Source organism: Panulirus ornatus, chromosome 16, assembly GCF_036320965.1.
Source record: "Panulirus ornatus isolate Po-2019 chromosome 16, ASM3632096v1, whole genome shotgun sequence".
Classification (NCBI taxonomy): Eukaryota; Metazoa; Arthropoda; class Malacostraca; order Decapoda; family Palinuridae; genus Panulirus; species Panulirus ornatus.
Window position 1 is genome coordinate 5,708,320 of NC_092239.1, and position 21,415 is coordinate 5,729,734.

Here is a 21,415-nt window from a genome sequence, read left to right on the forward strand (position 1 = left end):
AATAAATAAATAAATAAACAAATAAATATCTATCTAACTATTTATCATACTTTTGTTGCTGTCTCCCAAATATCTAAACATATCTTCAACTCTTAGTTCCTGATCATGCAAACTGATCTTTCAATCTGACCTCTCATTCCTTTCAGCATTCTTTTCTTACGTAACTCATCAAACCATCTCATCATTCTATCCAACTCTCCCTGCGATTTAGCTAAAATTTCGTAATCTAAAGATACATTCACCATTCCATGCAAACATGTTCAAGTAGGTATGAATGTGCCAAAGTTTTTGCATCAGTAGGTAACAGCATGCTTATATATGTAAACAAATTCCTTAAATCTATAAGGTTCATATCAACCAAAAGCAATATACACATTACAGTGTTCAAATTGAAAAAGTGACATCCAAATTATCTGATACCTACAAGCAAGTTTAAACTCTTACCTTCATCAGCCTAATTCCAACCAATCTCCCTTACAGGGAACAAAATTCATTCAAATCTTATAAATGTAAAAGTTAAATCTATGCTTTACTTACTGTGTTTCATTTTCCTTGTTGTTTGTTGGATCAACAAGAAAACTCCAAACTGCCATCTTTAGTTTTTTCATATCCATCTTTTTTGCTGTGCGAGCATAACCAATGTTTATTTTTGCTACCTAATGAAAGAGGAGAATATATTATATACTTAATATTGGTTCAGGAATAAAAGGATACAACTAAAGTGTCTCACTGCTATCTATATCCTGTAAGCCTTCTCAACATCAGCTCTTCTACACACAAACACAAACTATAATCTTGTATTTTCCTGCATATTTCATAGTGAAGATACCCTTTTTACCATGAGGGCCAGGGTTTTCAAAGCCTTCTGTTTTCTTCAATATCCATTTCTCCACAAATTAAATATACTCTATGGGTAATTCTTTCCACAAGCAAATGCTTGTATTACTTTAAAATGCTAACTTTTAGTCATCCAATTCCTTCGTACCAAATGACCCCATATTTCTACATTCATCACTCCAACCAAAGTTAACAATTGCTCTGCACAAAATCACTTACCGAAGTTAACAACTGCTCTCCACAAAAGCTATCTTAACTGATAGCTTTTTCACTGTTCATGACCCAAGCTCTACTATTTATATCTCTGATGCCTGTTCCAAATGGAACTCCCTCAAAGGAGTGGCCACAGCAACAGTCTCCGTAACTAAAGAACTCCAGTGCCACTTCTTGCCTCTAGTGCCTCACCATTAACAGGCCACTGGCAGAGGGTAAGTCTGCCAGTGGCCTGTTAATGGTGAGGCAGTAAAGGCTAAGAAGTGGCACTACAGTACAGATTAATACATGTCATACAACTAAAGATTTTGCTGGGGATGAAGGCTCTCATTTCTTTCCTTCAATCATTCTCCAAAAAGCCCTTATAATCTTCCTCCATTTCAAAACACTTCGTTATCTTAATTTCCATTACACCATCCATGCAGGAAATTACTTATTTCTTATTTCATGTACCCTATTCTGGTTCATTCACCTGACACAACTCATAGCCCACCCAGATCCAAACACAAAGATTCATAAAACAGTAAATCCATGTACTCTCACACATTTCATTCAAAACTCTTATATCTGTGTTTGTTTTATTGTGATATAGGAGAATAACAGATCTTCCAAAACTTGTAAATGAGAATAGTAACTCTAATAACAGCTTGTGTATCTATCCCAATCTGGAGAAATCCTAACCAAAGGACAGCGTTAATTACCCATGCCAAAAATGGTAAATTATAGTAAGAACACACATCAGCAACCATATACAGTATAAAAAACAAAATCTGAAAGAGGAAGTACAAATATGAAGAAATAGTGGAAACAAAATGAAGTACAAAATAATCTGTAAAGAACAGCACGAAGTCTGGTAATGCACACAAAAAGAAAAGAATATCAAGTGGTTTGACTACAGCCAAAGAAAAGAATATCAAGTGGTGTGACTAAATCCAAAGAAAAGAAAACCCCTGCCTGCACTTCTATGGACAATAAAGGCCAATCTACTCCAACAGGATTGGGAAAAAATCCAGCAGATATTGTAATACTGTGTACCTGATTAGTAGCAAAATCTAATGCTTACACTGACCTTATTTGGTGCCACAACCAAATTTTTTGAGAAATCATATACTTTGTTCTCTGGATCTTCACTTGGTGGGTGAGAACCACAAACAGTTTGACTGAAGATCTCTGTCATGTCATAACCAGGTACTGAATTATCCCCATATCCACTTGCTCCATCATCCTGGAAAAAGATTTAAAATATATGCAAGTACACACACATATATCATCATATGTACATATGAAGGGTGGTAAAACTGTAGGTGTGGACAGAGATTACAGCTGAGTTTCACAAGAAATGGCATGACAGCTGTTGATTAATTAGTCACACTAAATGTCTGTATGGCCTAAAGTCAGGTGCCTGACTGGCAGAATACTTAAACAGCACCCTTACATTAAGGCAAACAAGACAAAACCTTATCCTTAGACACTATATACCTCACTATCATCTAAGACATTCAGCAATCCTTCAAGTATGTACTCCAACTCTTTAACATATCTTTGCATGTTACCACTTCCCTCTCTACTCTGCTGCCTCCTTTTGATCTCTATTTCTCCTCAATAAAGTTCCCCACTCCTCTCTCACCATCTCTCATATGCTCAATTGAGACTCCTGCTGCCTTCTCCTGTACTCCTCCCAATCACTCACATTCATCTCCTTTCATTAACAATTTACCTTCCACAATTACCCACTCACTATCTCTCCTCATGTACTTTATATCATTTTCTATATCCTACATGCCATCTGCACATTTAAGCACTGCTCCTCTGAATACCTTCCACTCCCCTAGCTTTATTTCCTCTCCTTCTACATCATTCTCTGTCAACTCCTCTTTCAGGACAATTCAACAAGCTTTTCCTCATTTTCAGACACCATGGACCTCAAGCCACCCAGTTATATACCCTAAATTACCTCATCAAACCATCCTTGGATTTAAATCCCACAGCACCACGATTCAATCCCTTGCATCACCTGCCAAGGCAATCACTAAGCTTCTCTCATAAAACACTCCTTTTTACCTCACTCCTACTACCCAGAACAGTACGTAAGTACTTACAATCGTCCACCTTGCAAGGCTACTTTCAATCTAACCCACATCAGTCTTGAACTTGTTCCCTTATACTTTCTAAATTAATCCCCCAGCCCTTTCTTTCTTTGTCAAAGTGCCATCTTTTTTCATTTGTCCTCTTACTAAACATCGACTATATCCCTAGAAAATTCCTGAACAATTATATCCCTTGCCCCTTCAACTTTGAATATTGAGTATATATATATATATATATAATATTTTTTTTTTTCATACTATTCACCATTTCCCGCATTAGCGAGGTAGCGTTAAGAACAGAGGACTGGGCCTTTGAGGGAATATCCTCACCTGGCCCCCTTCTCTGTTCTTTCTTTTGGGAAAAAAGAAAAAAAAAAGAGAGGGGAGGATTTCCAGCCCCCCGCTCCCTATATATAATATATATATATATATATATATATATATATATATTTTATCCCTGGGAATAGGGGAGAAAGAATACTTCCCACGTATTCCCCACGTGTCGTAGAGGGCGACTAAAAGGGGAGGGAGCGGGAGGCTGGAAATCCTCCCCTCTCATTTTTTTTTTCTTTTTTTTTTCCAAAAGAAGGAACAGAGAAGGGGGCCAGGTGAGGATATTCCCTCTAAGGCCCAGTCCTCTGTTCATAGCGCTACCTCGCTGATGCGGGAAATGGCGAATAGTACGAAAGAAAAAAGAAAATATATATATTTGTGGGGCCTGGATGTGGAAAGGGAGCTGTGGTTTCGGTGCATTATACATGACAGCTAGAGACTGAGTGTGAACGAATGTGGCCTTTGTTGTCTTTTCCTAACGCTACCTCGCGCACATGTGGGGGAGGGGGCTGTCATTTCATGTGTGGCTGGGTGGCGACGGGAATGAATAAGGGCAGACTATGAATTATGTGTTTTTGGTTATGTGTGGCGAGGTGGCGATGGGAATGAATAAAGGCAGACAGTGTGAATTGTGTGCATGGGTATATATATATGTGTCTGTGTGTGTATATATATGTGTACATTGAGATGTATAGGTATGTATATTTGCGTGTGTGGACGTGTATGTATATACATGTGTATGGGGGTGGGTTGGGCCATTTCTTTCATCTGTTTCCTTGCGCTACCTCGCAAACGAGGGAGACAGCGACAAAGCAAAATAAAAAATAAAATAAATGAATTATGTACATGTGTATATATATGTATATGTATGAGTGTGTATATATATATGTATATGTTGAGATGTATAGGTATGTATATGTGTGTGTGGACGTGTATGTATATACATGTGTATGTGGGTGGGTTGGGCCATTCTTTCGTATGTTTCCTTGTGCTACCTCGCTAACGCAGGAGACAGCGACAAAGGAAAATAAATAAATAAATAAATATATATATATATATATATATATATAAAGGAAAAGACTAGCTTACCACATCAGCACAGTAATTATCTCTATCATTTTGATTATCATAGTCATATTCTTGAATGCTGTCATCCACAGTGGCAGCTTTTTTCTGTCTCTGTATAACAATTGCTGGACGTCCAAACAACCTAAAAATACAAAATAATGAAAATCAATTTGCTTATCAAATAATATCTATCACTGCTCTTAATTGCTTTTTACACCTATATCTAAAGATGACCAAAAACAGAATACCCATTTAAAACCACTAATTTTACAATATGAGCTGGGAATCTAACATTCACTGAAACCCATCCCTTGCTCTTCCATGAATACATCAGTTTAAACTTTTGTATATTATGTATTTACTTTTTACTTATTCACTAGTTACAACCATACACTACTTGTAAAAGTATTTTTTTACATATCTACCAATTTCTGAGAGATTTGTAATGGTATTTATGGATCTGGAGAAAGTATATGATAGAGTTGACAGAGATGGTGTAAAGTACATGTATGAGTAGGAGGAGAGGAGACTGAATAATTCCATATGAATGTCAGTCTGTGGCAGGGATGTGATTTTTTTTTTTTTCTAAGGCTCCAGTCAAGGACAAAAGCCCACACCAAGGCCAAACCTTTAATGAAATACAGAGGAACATAAAACAGAAAACACACAAGAAAGTATTTATGAATTTCTGAGAAAGTGAAAACCTGTCTTTTGAAATGTGCCCGGTCATAGTTATTGGGAAAGACACGAGAAGGTAGAGAGTTCCAATGCTTTGACATGTAGGGAAAGAAGCAAGCATCAAAACAGCCCACCCTTGAGTTGCTGGTGGCCACACTATAACCATGTGATGCAGCAGCTTGTTGAGTATTGCGTGGTCCAGCTAGTGGTGTGGGCACACAAGCAGCCAGCTCTCGGAAGCAAAAACCAAATAAAACTCACTTGGTAAAATTTCTTCCATCATAGTGGAGATCCATGGGCAGAGTGGTTTTTCCTTTGCACCACATCTTCAGAGTTGAATGTAACAGTTTAGTTGCCTTTCTGGTCACAGCAAATGATTTTGCAATCTCTGGGTCCTCTTCTTCATATGATAAAGTGATAAAATCTTTTTTTCTTCTTGTATGCTCTTCTGTTTTATCATCTCTCATGCTTTTAACTGTTAGAAAAAACATTAATCATTAAAGTTCATCCTTACCAATTAACATATCACTTCAATTAAATTTTTTTCCTGAACTTATGAGAAACTGGGTAACAAGAAAGGTACTCCTCTGACCACTACAACAGACCTGCAAGTATAACCACCCCAAACCCTGCAGGAAGTTTACCTTTTCACACAAGCATTTCAGAACTGCAAACTTGCAACACAAGAAGAGGATGTTTGCAATTACAGCCAATGTTCATGTGTTTCTGATGAAGTCCCACGAAGGCAGAAGCCTTTTTTCTTATTCCTAATTGCTTCTGCCTTAGTAAAGTAGTGCCACGAACAAACAACATCCTCATCAACATGAAGAGTGTAATGTTTTTAGAGAAGATTGTATTCCAATGATTCATCCTTCCCAAGCAATGCTCTATGAATAATGCACTGAAACAAAGCCCTTTACCCACAGTTAAGCCCCATACACCTTTCCATGGTCTCCCTTGACCACTTCTTATGACCTGGTTCAGCCTGCCAGTAACATGTCAACCCCTGCAGGCAATATTGCTCTAATTCACTCAATCTCCTGCACACCTCACCCCCTCCTGCATGTCAAGGCCTCAGTCACTCAAAGCATATTTGACTCTATCCTTCCATCTCATCTTCAGTCTCCCCACTTCTTGATACCTCCACTTCTGCTACATATGTCCATTTTGTCAGCCTTTTCTCACACATCCTCTACATGTCTGAACCATTTTAGCACCCCCTCTTTGGCTCTCTAAACCATATTCTTCTCATTACTATGCCCATCTCTTACCCATCATTCTTATTCATCCCCCTTCACACCACTACTGTCTTCTTTCTATCTATCTATATCTCTGATGCCTGTTCCAACTGGAACTCCTTCAAAAGGGTAGCCACAGCAACAGTCTCCATAACTTAAGAACTCCAGTGGCACTTCTTAGCCTTTACTGCCTAACCCTTAACAGGCCACTGGCAGAGGGCAAGTCTAGCACAGTGTTTGCAGAGGCTCCTACCTACTACTTCTAGCTAACAGTCCTGCCTAAATGTTCCTACCTACTACTTCTATCTACTGCTCCTACAATTTTGCCAAAAGGCAGGGCTAGTGCATATTGCTCACAGCAGGAAAATCTAGAGTTTTGAAGAATGAGCCACATGAGTCAAGTGTTACATATGACAAGGAGAGATTGCATGTTTGTGGACAGAATGTCAGTGGTCCACAAGTTAGTAATGCAGGAAAAAAGAAAGAAAAAAAAAAGCTAAGTGGGTCAAAGGAGTGCAACTTGACAAGCACTAAAGTGCCGTTTCACTAAGCAGATGTCACTAACCCTTCTGATATCCAGGCAGGTAGTACTGGTAATATACAATATTATTTTTTTTTTCTTTCTAATTTTCCAAAAGAAGGAACAGAGAAGGGGGTTAGGTGAGGATATTCCCTCAGAGGCCCAGTCCTCTGTTCTTAGCGCTACCTCGCTAACGCGGGAAATGGCGAATAGTTTGAAAGAAGAAAGAAAGAAAGAAAGAGAATTAGATCCTGGGTAATGTCTATGAAAGAGGTCACATGTTCTGGGTTTATCATACCTGTTCTATTCTTATGGAATCATTTGTGTCACTGTAAATTACGATTTAAGAGGGAAAAAATATTAGTTATCACTCACTTGACTTCTATTTCAATATGAGATCACACACTTCATATCCACTGCATGAAACCTCTTCCATATTTTTTTCCCAATGCGACACTGTTAGGATTACTATAACATCATACCCACCTCTGCCCTTGTAGACAATGACCTATATTCCCATACACCCCTTAGTGTGCCCACAACCTTAGCCTTCTTACCAACTTAATGGCTTCCTTATGTTACTATAGTTACACTTCCTCCAGGTTCTCTCCATTCAAAATCATATTTCAACCAATTTGTCTCTCCCCCCCTGCTAAACTTGATAACCTTACTTTCATCAACTAACTCCTCTCAGACACTCCCACGTCAGATACCAGCTTCTGCAGTTTCTCAAATGAGTCTGCCATAAGAATCATGTCATCAGCAAACAGCAAATGACTCATCTCCCAGCTCTCCTTCAACCAAACAGACTGAAAACCTGACACTCTCTCTGTGACCCTTGCGTTTACCTCTCTCACCACCCTATCCTAGAACAGATTTAACACAATCTATGACATCACAAAACCTTTCTGTACAAACACCTTTACCTGGAAACTGCTAACCCTGCTCTCTTCATACTCACACATATGCCTTGATACTTTTGAAAGAAACTTCCTGCCTCTACTACCTTTTCTCCCAAAGCATGTAATCACAACGCCTTCCACGGAGCATTTCAATTAAGCCAATTACGCACTGTTTTCCAAATCTACAAATGCCAAATAAAAAACCAAACATCTGATGTGTATATGTTGATATGTATATGCATGTATATATGCATGCATGGGCATTTATATATATATGTGTATATGAGTGGATGTGCCATTCTTCATTTGTTCCCTGACGCTACCTCGCTGATGTGGGAAACAGCAATCAAATATAATAAATAAATCATATATATAAAACTCTTGAGATTGGTGCATCTCATCTGAATTGAATTCTTTACAATGGTATATCTAACAAATAAATACAACCAACAGCTTGAGAAACCTGGTAAAATCTATCTGGATGCACATAAGTTAAATGAATTATAATAACCTTTAGATAATGGCCGCATCCTCCAATGTCCTGGTCCAGCCCAGGCAGACAGTAAGTGATTGTCAAAGTAAGAGTACTCTGAGGGGTTTAAAGCCAAAAGATCCTTCACATGCACAGCTTCCATAAGTGGTGGGGGTGCTCTCTGGCATCCTTGTTGCCCAATGGTAACAACTGTGCCATCCTCAGGACACTCATCATCCCCATTGCAATCAGTTCCTGGGAATAACAATGCCATAATCAATTATTTGTCACACCAAATTCCTAGATATGACAAATATAAATTACAATTCAATAATCTCTTGCATTTCAGTTAAAATTCTTTCAGACTGGTGAAGTAACTCCAAGGCTTTTAAATATCATATAAAAGTTTCTATGCATGAAAAAATTTCATAAAAATCTTGTGATAATAATACATTACTTCCAAAGTGATTTCATTTCTCTATTTCTAATTGCTTCTCCCTCCTTAAGAGAGCTAATTTTAGGAACTCAGAGACAAATGAAAAATGATCTCATTTCTACCCACCTATTCGTCATGTATAATGTTCCAAAAAATGACCCAAAATCTAGTAAATTTATCACATCATCAGGGATTATCAGCAGCACATGATATTTCTATCATGTGCTGTTCCAGAGTTATCATGCCAACAGAATTGTGTCCAAAAGAAGAAAATCAAAAGCAAGGAATGACTTAGTCCTGCTTACACTTTTGTAGAGGCAGGACATAAAAACCAAAGCACCATGAAAAGTGAGGCACTATAATATCAAACAATGAAGAGGTAATATAGGATTAAATAGATGATCTTAACTGCAACTTAAAAAGTTGCAATATGTCAATTTCTATCTTAATTTTTTCCAATATTTTCAGGTGAACAGGATGCAGAATGGTAAAATCAACAATAATTAGAATTACACTTCAAAAACATTATGATACAAATCGGAGCATTTTCATGTAGTTGTGAAGTGGAAAAAGTGATAAATGCCCCTTAAGACTGACCCAAATACAATATAAATAAATTTACTAGTGAGCTTCTCATATGCTGTTGTCAGTCTAGGGCTATATTTGATACTCTGTAAATGAACTTACCAAATCCATCATCTGCATAAAAATCCACATCATTACCAAGGGGTTCTGGTATAGCATTAACATCAAAGCGGTGAATGTCAACATCTTCAGGCTGGTTGGCATCATCAGCCATCAGCCTGGATGTCTCGGAGAAAGAGTCTTCATCCCCTACCTTCCAAGTTGTAAATTCAAATGATGCAAAGGTTGGGCAAATCAACTGGTTCAAATCTGAAGAAAGATACAATAATATCGTTGGTGAATGAAAACCTAAGGTAGAGAACAAGAGCCAGGAGGGCCACATGTTCTGAAGAAAAGCCATATAAGAAAAAATAAAGAAAGGATATCAGCCATTCTGTGACATAAAATTTCCAAATGGCTATTCATTACACACTTACAATGCATCTCTCTGTCATAAGGCTAAACCATCCTGTTAACATATGAGAACGGATTTCAATTCTACCATCTGTATACATACATATATATCTTTCTTTTCTTTCTTTTAAACTATTCGCCATTTCCCGCGTTTGCGAGGTAGCGTTAAGAACAGAGGACTGGGCCTTTTTTGGAATATCCTCACCTGGCCCCCTCTGTTCCTTCTTTTGGAAAATTAAAAAAAAAAAAAAAGAAAGAATACTTCCCACGTATTCCCTGCGTGTCGAAGGCGACGAAAAGGGAAGGGAGCGGGGGGCTGGAAATCCTCCCCTCTCATTTTTTTTTTATCTTCCAAAAGAAGGAACAGAGAAAGGGACCAGGTGAGGATATTCCCTCAAAGGCCCAGTCCTCTGTTCTTAACGCTACCTCGCTAATGTGGGAAATGGCGAATAGTATGAAAGAAAGAATATACATATATATATATATATATATATATATATATATATATATATATAGAGAGAGAGAGAGAGAGAGAGAGAGAGAGAGAGAGAGAGAGAGAGAGAGAGAGAGAGAGAGAGAGAGAGGAGGAGGAGGAGGGGTCAGGGCAAAAAGACCAAGCAAAAATGTTAACTAGACACTCCTTCGTGGAGAAAATGCATTTCAAATTTTCAAAACCCATATTTTCTTTCATATGTACTTTATTCTGCATGCATGAAAGCATACCCATACAAAGAAGGTTTTAGAGAATAATTTCCATGTAATAAGACTAAAACCAAATGCAAAACAATTGCCATTATCTTGAGCATAGAATCAGGGGCTCACTGTAATCTGTTTATATGAAGGAGGATTCCTCAGAGCCACACAGGGTAGATCTGCAATGTCTAACCTATGGTACAGCCTAACGAAGGTAGATCGAGTGCCAAAAACCCCTCGTTGCTTTTCTTTTTTCTTTTTTTTTTTGTTTAACAAAGTCTGAGTATGTGCTCTACTCTACAACCACAGTTCAGCCAATAAAATGCACTTAGAGATTATTCCTTGCCAATACGGTTTCAAGGAGCATAAATATGCTCCCTTGATAAACTCTGGATAAATACAAAAGTCTCAAGAAGTTCAACTTTGCACAGGCGATATCATTCATTTACAATCTATCTGTCTATATCTCTGATGCCTGTTCCAATTGGACCACCCTCAAAGGGGTGGCCATGGCAATAGAGCCACCATAACAAGTGAACTCCAGAGCTGCTTCTTAGCCATTAATGCCTTACCCTTAATAGGTCACTGGCAGAGGGCAGGTCTAGCACAGTATTTGCTGAGGCTCCTACCTAATGTTCTTACTGACTACTTCTATTTTATGCTCCTACCAACTACTTCTACCTAATGCTCCAGCCTAAATGTTCCTACTTACTACTCCTATCTACTGCTCCTACCATTTTGCCAAAAGGCAGGGCTAGCACACAGTGTTCATTTACTACTATCTATCAAATGTGTCTAATGCTGTCTTCTTTTAAACCAGAAATCAAGGATTTTGGGTTATCTTTATCTATAAGATAATGCCATCAAGGACACAAAGAGTCTTGGTTCTGGATATAGCATGTAACTCATTAACTCTACTTCTAAAGCCCATGGTTAGAAATAAAATGCTTTTATAAGAAGACACCTAGGTGCTTAATTGTCAGAAAACCTATCACAGCAGAGATAAATCATATAGGCTCTAAAAGGTTTCCACTTGGGCTGAATGGAGAAGCAACTGGTCTCCTCACAAAGTTTGAAATTCACCCCAAACTGGGACAAGTAAAGCATTTTATTCCTGCCCAGTAGGAAAAGTATATTTTCAGTTTTATTCTAGTTTGAAAGTTGTTGAAACAAATAGGAATCTACTGTACATGTACATACAAGTCTGAGTGACAGTTTTTACCTCCTAAGTTGGGTATGAATACTTTGTCTGTCTTGGGAGGCAACTTTCCTCTGCCCACATCCATTATGACTGCTTCCGAATCAAGCATCATTAGGCACGAATCATCCTGTAGGGAAATAATGCGTCAAAAATTATTTGGCTTTTTCACGTGGTGCAAGGACTGATTCCGAATGCAGGTACAAGAAGTGGGAGATGATGAAGGCACATGGAATATAATTCTATTGCATGGAACTTCATGAAAAAGAAAGTACAAATATGTTATGAATCGAAAGAGATCTTATCATCAATAAACACATAAATGAGGTTAGCAGATGTAGAAATGGGTGTAAATAATTTATGATCAATAATGTAGGCCTCAGAAATGGACAAACCAGTCAACTTTCCAGAGCCTCAAACTTTTGTATTCTTCATACTATTCTATATAATTTCTATTACTGTACCATCATAATCATATAAAAATTCTCTCCCTGCAGTTTCATGAATTGGGCAAAGTGAAATTGAAATAAAAAAATTTCCACTTTGCTTCTAGATCATCAAACTTAATCCTCTAAACTTCAAAAGGGCCCAAAATGACTCCCTCTCCTAGGGTACTACCTAATAACCCTACGGCCACCTCTGATGATCAAAAGATATCATAAGGACATATGCTGATATGAAATGAAGGCACTGTTTGGCAAATATACCAATGTGTACAACAGTAGAAGAACCTTCTGAGAAAAGTTGTATGATAGTAAAGAATGGTTATGAAACAGGCCACCATGAATGTATTATTACCTTTCTCATACACTAAATAATAACTCTCCTTCACACTTTCCCATGTATATTCATTAAGATGATTCCTTCACAGTTCTTACATCATTATTACAAATTCAGAGCAAAATACACCATTTCAGTCACCGTTAGACAGACTGACAAACACCACTGTGGCATACAAGGAAAAGGATTATACCAGACACATACCTGTAACTGAAGAGAGTTAAGAAACTGTCCACTACCAGAGCGTCCCTCATCAAACTGTGCTGCTACCTTCTTAAACAGAGGGTCTACTTCAAATTCTAGGTCAAACTTGGTAACATTGATGTTCCTTAAATTTGTTTCCACAAATACTTTCTTTTTAACCTGAAATGGAAAAAAAAAATTGTCAGTATAATCAAGAACTGTTATCAATGTATAAACCTTCAGAGGAACATGAGTTTAATACATGGGTGGCCTGGTACATCACTTCTTAACACAACGCTCATAACAGAATTCACTATGCATACCCACTTCATCTACTGACTGTTAGTGTACTGTATACAGTACAGCATGCCTCTGGCAGTTGACTACAAGTGTGCCATGTGAGGTGTGAAGCTTTCAAAAATCCCATGTGAAGCAAGTCAGGGAGTAATGAGTCAGAAAATAGTGGCATATCCTCGCCCAAATTTTCTCCACTTGGCTAACCAGATCAGTATTTATCAAAACGTCAAGTAGGAGTGTACAACAGTACGCTGCCAGGATAGCAGAGGAAAATTTCAGTTACTATGTCAATTTATTAGAGGCAACAGACTTTGATGGCTTGAAGAGCAATGGTCTTAGTTTTAACGTACATGTGACTCTTCTATCTATCCATTAACATCAATAATTCCCTTGCTTTCAGTACTATTATCCACCAAACTTACATGTTATATGGAAATCAAACTGGACTGAGGGACACCAGTCACCTTGATCTTTGATCTCATGATCTATGAGCAAATTTTCCTCGCTCATACGTCTACTTAGCATGTTTGCTGGTTGTACAAAAGTTATCAATTTTGGGTCTGTATGATAATTGTCAGTGGAAACTACAAAGCAGATAAATCATGCATCCTTATGACCCCAAACCTGACATCAGTTCTCCATTTCTCATAAAAGGCCAACATTATGGACTCCCGTGGTGCAGTGGTTAGATTTCGTGACCATGACGCATTCACCGGCTGCCCAGGGTCAAGTGCATAGGTTCGAATCCTGTTTATGGCAATTGGTCCACAGTCAACCCATCTGTTCATCCATCTTACACTTATCCTGCGAAGTTATGCCATCATATCCAAAGAATGACTGGATGGATAAACAGCCTATGTAATTGCTATAAGACTAGCAAACTTGTTGGGTGCTGCATGTATTATGATTACAACTAATTTCATTATGAAAAAAAAAAAAAGATCACAGCACTGGATCGTTCACCTCTAAAGCATCATAACCTATCTGATGGCCTCAAGCTTTACATATCCTTAACCCCTACTTTCATTCTTTATGGTATGTGGTTAAGACATTTTATAGTCATCATACATTAAGCAAAAAGTGTACATTACCAGCCAATAATCACCTTTCGTTTCTTCTTTTCTCCAACAATTCCTTCCTCTCTAAGTTCTTCATCAGCTTTATCATGAGTATGACCCAAACCACCTGCCATTTTTAGGGTGTCTGTATGAATACTGTCAACACGGTAAGCATAAATCTTGGTGCTTGCATCTAGGGTAAAGCTGGCAACCTATTGATCAAGAAAGTATGCATGAACACATCAAATCCATTAATGGATGAAAAAATTCCTTACAATTGTACATATGAAAATGAAGTAATTTGTGAAAACTAGCATGAATCAAGGATGTGTGAAGAAGGTACAAATAAGAAGTTGAAACTTGATGAAAGTTGAGGGTGGCAGCTCAAAAAAAGATCAATACAACAATAACATGGGGGGCTGTAAAAGTGTAGAGCACTGACTGCTAAAAAACTCAAACTAAAATGGAAGCTCCAACTTCTAAAAGGTACCAAATTAATTGTTATGGCAAGGAAGATCATAGTGGAGCACAAAATAATTTTACCTTTATTATCTCCACTAGCCAAATCATTTGAAACTGCTTATTCTTTCATCCTCATTTATAAAATGGCCAACACCTTCATATGTTTCCCATTTTTAGCCTCCCAACCTCCTTCACAAGTCTTTTTTTCATCACATATTTCTTTAAGATTGCAGTATTCCATCACAATCTTGAACCTTACTCAAACCCATATTTCAGCCACACACTGCAAAGTAGGACTGGTTTCAGTTGTCTAGAAGAAATAACGAAGGAAAGTAAACAGATCATCTAAAGGAAGAGGTTTCATTTATAAATACCTGAATTGTTTTTTCCTCACTTGCTATTTCCACATTTTTCCAACACATTATTCCCATTTTTCTCCCTGTTTTGGTTCCTTACTTTTGTTTTCCTGTACATGGATAGCAATCATATTATATGATCAAAGAAACACTCAATCTTTTCTTAAATATTCTTAATGATGCAGGCTATAAAACCTGCTTCATATATGTCACAACTAAAACAATAAGCAATGTTCTCTGAAAAGTGTTTCTAATACAATATTGATGATGCTTTTCAATATACGTGTAGAGCTGTATGCTGAACAAAGTGTTAGAGAAAATTCTACTTATATGAAAGTAAACTAGAATTAATATAGATGAGTAGCCAACTAATGGAGCTATCAGATGGTTAGTTACAAAGTAGGGATTAAAATCACCAAGACTGACAGACAGAGTCAAGCTTATAAAATTTCTAACAAATGAAAAAATTTAGTTTTAAGTAAGGATGCTGCATACCTAATGTTTCTGTCAATCTACCAATCTAAACTTACGCCATCTGTTACTATATAACATAGGGTACCTGCAAAATCTGCAATCGCTAACAAATGCAGTACAGTGAATTAAACATTCTTAAAAATTACAATCCTTTTAAATACACTTTTAGGCTAAGTGTTTCCAGCTGTTTGGCCTTCCACTGTATGTAATCCAACTCAGCTTACTCACATACTCTACCAATATTCCCGGACACATGATCTTCCGTCTTATTCTCACACCAATTTAATGTACCATCCTATAATCTAGCAACCACAAATCTCTCAAATAATTTTTCTATATCTCTATTCCTCCTAGTAGGTACAACTAATACTAAAATCACAACTAGTCAAGCTTCCCATGCTGAATGTACCCCAATCCATTCCCATGGTGTTGGAAAATAGAAGCAGAGAGACTTCTACAATCATCATGGTTCAGTATCTACCTGTAATGTACTGGATAAGGACTAAAGCATGCACAGCTCTCTTAATCAAAAAATGAAATGATACTAAAATTCAGACCTGAAAGTTGTTCATCTCAGAATTTTTTCTTTGAAGCATCTCAGACATGTAGTCAATAAGCTGCAAACTGAAAGCATTCTTCACACTAATTTTCTGAAAAGGAAAAACACAACAAATATAAGTGAAGTCAAAGATAAATATGAAGCTTAAGGCAATGGTATCTACTTTTCCAATGGTATCTACTTTTCTGAAATCTCCAAAGGTTTACTGAAAGCGATGGAAATGTAATTGCCCAAAATGAGGGTGAAATGTAGATGCAGTTATAGAATTGAAGTTTTTTGGTATATCAAGAATGCTGGTAACAGACAACCTGAGTGACAATTAGGTAAAGCAAGAGTTGAGTTGGAGGTTCTCTGATAACCTTGGCGATTATTAACCAGCTACATGCACACTGTGCAAAAGTCTACAAGATGCATTCCTTCTTCCATTGCATATACAGACATGAAGCTTCAAGTTTCTAAAAAGTATATACTAAAGAATAAGAAAAGAAAATACAAGTTACCAAATCAACAGTGTGAAAATTAAACTTTCTAAAACTGCATAAACAATAGTATAAATGACAGATCTAACCATGATACAAACAGAATAAAATATGCATGAGTTCAATATTTCAAAATACAACTAAAGGTACTCATTACGAAAGCTTTATTGATTTGAACTTACATTCTCAGCTGAGAGCTGAATGCACTTTGTATAATGCTCTGACAGCTGCTGGCTAGTAAGACCAGCTACAGCATTAAGAGACTTGCGGCGGTCTGCTGGAGTTGCAGTTGGGGAAGAAAGAGTCCTTGATTGCATCTGCTGCTGAAGGCGATTCAGCTGCCGCTCCTTTTTCTCCTTTTCATCATTATTCTGAGGGAAGAAATTTTTTCAAACATATTCACCATTTCCGGCATCAGTGAGGTAGCCCTAGAACAGAGGACCAAGGCTTAGACAGGAAATCCTCACTTGGCCCCCTTTTCTTTCTTTTTTTTTTTTTTTTTTTTTTTTTGAAAAGTTAAAAACTGGAGGGGAGGATTTCCTGCCCCCACTCCCTCCCCTTTTAGTCAACTTTTAAAACACAGAATATGGAGGGAGAATTCTTTCTCCACTTCCTCAGGGATAATGAATCCACAAATATAGGACAAAACATAAAATTAAGTTGTATGGGGGGGGGGGGTTGGGCCATTTCTTTCGTCTGTTTCCTTGCACTACCTCGCAAACGCGGGAGACAGCGACAAAGTATAATAATAATAATAATAAGTGCTCTATGAGTTGCAGCATCAGCATAAAACAATATGTCAGCATATACAATATCTAAACAATATATATCACCACCCCCTGCATCACTGAGGTAGCATCAGGAAAACAGACAAAACAGGCCAATTCCCAAGTTAGCAAGGTAGTGCCAGGAACAGGCAAAGAAAGGCAGCATTCACTTACACCCACTCTCCAGCTGTCATGTGTACTGCACCAAAACCACAGCTCCCAAACCACAACCAGGCCCCACAGACTTTTCCATGGTTTAACCAGGATGCTTGACACGACCTGGTTCAGTCAACTGACAACACGTCAACCCCTATATACCATACTGTTCTAATTCACTCAATCCCATGCACGCCTTTCACCCTCCTGGATGTCCAGGCCTCAATCACTCATGATCTTTTTTCACTCCATCATTCCATATCCAATTAGGTATACCCCTTCTCCTTGTTCCCTCCACTTCTGAGGCAGAGTGAGTGTCAGTAGATTTCTGAAGGGATGCAGTTGTTCAGTGTTCCAAGAACCAGAATTCTAACTATGATACAGTGCTGCATGTTAACTATTGAGTGTCTAGTGCTAGAGTGCAAGAATATAAAGTTCATTTGCATATGAGAGGCTGTTCACAGTGGCCTGCAGTGATAAGAGATTATGTTAGGAAGATACTGAAGAGAGTTGGAGAAAAGTTCCAATGTAAAGCATTTTACAGCATTTAAGATTATAAACTATGAGACACCTGCCTGGTCACACACACTTTCAAAGCAAGCACAAAAAACTACAACCCTCCCAAAACAAAGCACTTATAATGACCACCAAAACTATACCAAATAAGTGCTTTAAATGCTCATCTCAATCAAATACATAAGTCCCTAAGCTACAACACTGCTACTTCAATGTCCTAAAAACAAAAAGTTCCTCAGTTTCAATCCAACACTATGAAAATTCACATCACACTGAGTCTACCAGTTGTTCATTTGATAAACAATTTGTCATCCCAAATGTCTTCATTTTTGTAACACCTACATTCTTCATAAAGTATGGAGAAAAATATGTTCTGTTTCTAGAAAGTAATAAATCGGTGCAAGGTTAAAAAAAATCATATACTGTGTCTAGCACGTGCTTACTTCTGGTACATCGAGAAAAACATTGTCAGGACTCATCATCTCTGCAAGAGACTGCTTTCTGGCTCTAGGACTATCAGGAGGTAGTGGTGCCAGGATACTACGACGTTTAGTAGGGGATAAAGTAAACCCCACTGAGGAGCGTCTGGTGTGCAGCATCTTGACACCCACAGTTTGGCAGACAACCTATGATTTTATCCCTGTCAATGAATGAAAAAGAATCAGACAAAAAATACACAAAATAAAACCTTGCACCACACATACTGTTAACCATTCATCACTAATGGTGAACATATAAGGTCACTGATGCAGGATATCAAAACCATGCAAAGGAGTACATACTCACTTTCTCTATTCCAGAAATATCAAATAACTTGCAAGAGGGAAAGAGTTTGAAGATGAGTTATATTAGCGGTCCCCAACCATTCTGAGGTGATGGCCCATTAGAGCTTATAGAAAGAAATGGTGGCCCACCTCCTATTTTGTCAACCAGTAAAATGCATACATTTGGGGTTACATACATGCTTACAAGAAAAACAAAACTGAACACTATAAATAAATTGAAAGGTCATATAGCCTTATCAGTTATCAAGGTAGTTCTAATGTGCTCATCTGAACCAATGACAAACCCATGACCCATCAGTTGGGAACCTCTGGGTTTAATACAAAACTAAGAAAAATTAATAAAAATTTCTAGAACTGAAGAAACCCTTACCATACTTTCCTAAAAGTAAAACTTACCTCACTTTCAGTGTCTTTTAAGAAAGATGTTGTTGTGGTTGCCTTTCAAACACATGATATGGCCATGTGCATTCATGAATGTTTTAAAGAGAAAATCCCAGCAGCTATCCAAGACCTAGCCTAATCAATTCAATACTTTCCCACTCCAGCAAAAAGGAAAGTACAATACTACTATCTTGAAGTATTTTCATCAATTATTGCTATAGATATTCTGTACATGGATAAAAAATTGATTTTTTTTCTTGCATACTGATGAAATACACAGAAACCATGCACAATGAAAGGGTTAAACACAAGAAAGGTAAATGAATATGAGTGTCTGTGCTGAGTCTAGGGAGAGCACAAAAATAATTCATGGATTGTAAGAAACACCTATCACTGGTTTCACGATACTTAACAAAGGTGTTTTTGACTAGTACTGGGTCAATTGAAGCATTTAATCCTAAAAAAAATCTAATGATCAGGAAAAATGTCGGGTTGATCAATATAAGTGAAAAATGGGAGTCAACAGAACCTTCAGAAACTGCATCTTTAAAATCATGGAATGATGCCTCACTTATCAAAGGAGCCTTTAAATCCGGAGAATTCCCTTTATTTATCAAACTTAAATACAAAAACACAAAAACTATCCAAGCCTAAGTTAATATCCAGAAATCTAAATTTTAATAGACTAATCAGGATTCAAGCTAAATACAATACATCCTGACACGAGTCAGCATCAACAAAATAGCGGCACACCCCTTTAAAAATCTTAAAATCATTAATATCCTTAAATACTTCAAACTTTTAATACAAAACTCCATGTTAACTCATATATTAGGTCGTTACAGTTGCACTACTAAGAATGTAAAATTTTTCTACAAATCAAGAGTAGAGAAAACAGGCTTGATCCGTTCTTTCTCCTGGCTTGACAGTCGCTAGTCCTTGTCTCATCACTTGGTCACAAGACCTCAAATCTCACTCCAGGCACTTTCTGAGACGAATATAACTTTGTGGGGTAAGAAATCCGTAAGAAAAGCTATTTTCCGACATATATGGATGCTTATTATATGACACAGGTTTGCGCGGGAGAATTGTCAAACCAAAACAAACTTGATGGTATAAATATTAACACTAAATCCTGGGTATGATACCAGCATAATACGTACTTTGGACATATCTTGTTATCCTCGGCTTCTGTGATGTTCCGGCTATATCATGACGCGATCACTAATACCTCAAATACCGCAAAATAAAACCTTAACCACATCCAGAAATTTGAAAAAGTTGACTCAACCCCGCCGTTGTGAGGTCTCTCCCGAGACTCTCGTGAAACGCGAGAAAATGCCGGACCGACTTGACGTCATTTGCCGGATGGTTTAAATTTTGGGACGCTTTCACGCCCATATATGATGCCATCCAGTGTCCCTATCATATAATGATATTCATGTACCAAAAAAAAAACTTATAGCGTGAACAATATCTTTCTCATACGTTCATAGCACCAACCTGCCATTTACGAGAGAAGTTTGATGTGAACAACTTTTGCAAAAAGCTCACAAACAGTGGTCTAATATGTTTCATATATTCAAAACTGTTGTTTTGGAAAGTTATTATATCATATGATTAAGATGATACAAATTGAAAACGAGATGTATAACTATAAATTTATTTACGGTACGACATTTTAACTCTTGCCAGACGTAGGATGTTGCCGTTGCCAAGACGACGACAGAAAGCTTGAATGGCTAAAGTTCTTTCCTCGGTTTGCCTGTCGCCTCAGTTTACCAGCCAACGCCGTTGGTTGTGTACCTACGGACTAAAAGTTGCTCTTACATGGTGTGAACTTGGTCTAAGGAGCTGGATATATTGGAAGAAGGGTACTAGTGTGCTTAGCTAACGAATGAGCACAAGGCGGGAAAAACAGTTATGATGGTGAACTTGGTGAGTACATCTCCTGTCACTAGAGATTCTCAATCATTTGTCTTTTGATAAAGTTACAGCTTTTTTGGTATTTCAGCTTGACAGTCTCACTGTGTATATTAATAACTAACGGTTATACATAGATGACACAGTAATGTAAGTATATATAATTTCAAGAGATTGGGTCATGGCCAACGGTCTTCGATATTTGTACACTTGATTGTGCCTATGATTAGTTACTAACGTGAAAATTGATTGTTAGATTTCGACTTGATAAATGACTTATCGTAAGTGTTAACTTTCAGTTTAAATTTCAATGTTTTGATGGGCATATTAATATTACAAATCAACGTGTTCTGTTCTCAGAGTGACTTAAACGAACATGGACTTGGAAAAATTACTGAGCCATAGAATTTTACGTTACAAATCTAACTTACAGACACTGGCTCAAGATCATTGTGCTAGTATCGTTTCCATTAAGGACGAAAAATCCCAGATACCAAATGAAAGGATTTGTGTAACGCAACTACCA

The 21,415-nt window shown here is 37.5% G+C and overlaps 2 protein-coding genes across 5 annotated transcripts in view; one reads left to right on the top strand and one right to left on the bottom strand.

The window, feature by feature from the left end:
• barr (non-SMC condensin I complex subunit H) overlaps positions 1–20,280 on the bottom strand; it is a 25,107-nt gene extending 4,827 nt beyond the window's left edge. Inside the window, exons 1-13 of the mRNA XM_071671131.1 lie at positions 20,130–20,280; positions 18,244–18,440; positions 16,544–16,732; positions 15,881–15,973; positions 14,079–14,243; positions 12,698–12,856; positions 11,738–11,843; positions 9,472–9,678; positions 8,388–8,603; positions 5,478–5,691; positions 4,560–4,680; positions 2,120–2,275; positions 538–656 (exon numbers count right to left, since the gene is read on the bottom strand). Coding sequence (XP_071527232.1) covers positions 538–656; positions 2,120–2,275; positions 4,560–4,680; positions 5,478–5,691; positions 8,388–8,603; positions 9,472–9,678; positions 11,738–11,843; positions 12,698–12,856; positions 14,079–14,243; positions 15,881–15,973; positions 16,544–16,732; positions 18,244–18,399 — 1,901 coding nt within the window. The 5' untranslated portion in view covers positions 18,400–18,440; positions 20,130–20,280. The remainder of the gene's footprint in view (positions 1–537; positions 657–2,119; positions 2,276–4,559; positions 4,681–5,477; positions 5,692–8,387; positions 8,604–9,471; positions 9,679–11,737; positions 11,844–12,697; positions 12,857–14,078; positions 14,244–15,880; positions 15,974–16,543; positions 16,733–18,243; positions 18,441–20,129) is intronic.
• A 433-nt stretch (positions 20,281–20,713) lies between these two features.
• The window catches only part of LOC139754086 (uncharacterized), a 76,237-nt gene continuing 75,535 nt past the window's right edge, over positions 20,714–21,415 (top strand). For 3 of the 4 annotated variants that reach the window (XM_071671137.1, XM_071671143.1, XM_071671142.1), the window contains exon 1: positions 20,714–20,904. In XM_071671137.1, coding sequence (XP_071527238.1) covers positions 20,890–20,904 — 15 coding nt within the window. In that variant the 5' untranslated portion in view covers positions 20,714–20,889. The remainder of the gene's footprint in view (positions 20,905–21,415) is intronic. The other variant, XM_071671138.1, reaches the window with a different exon arrangement.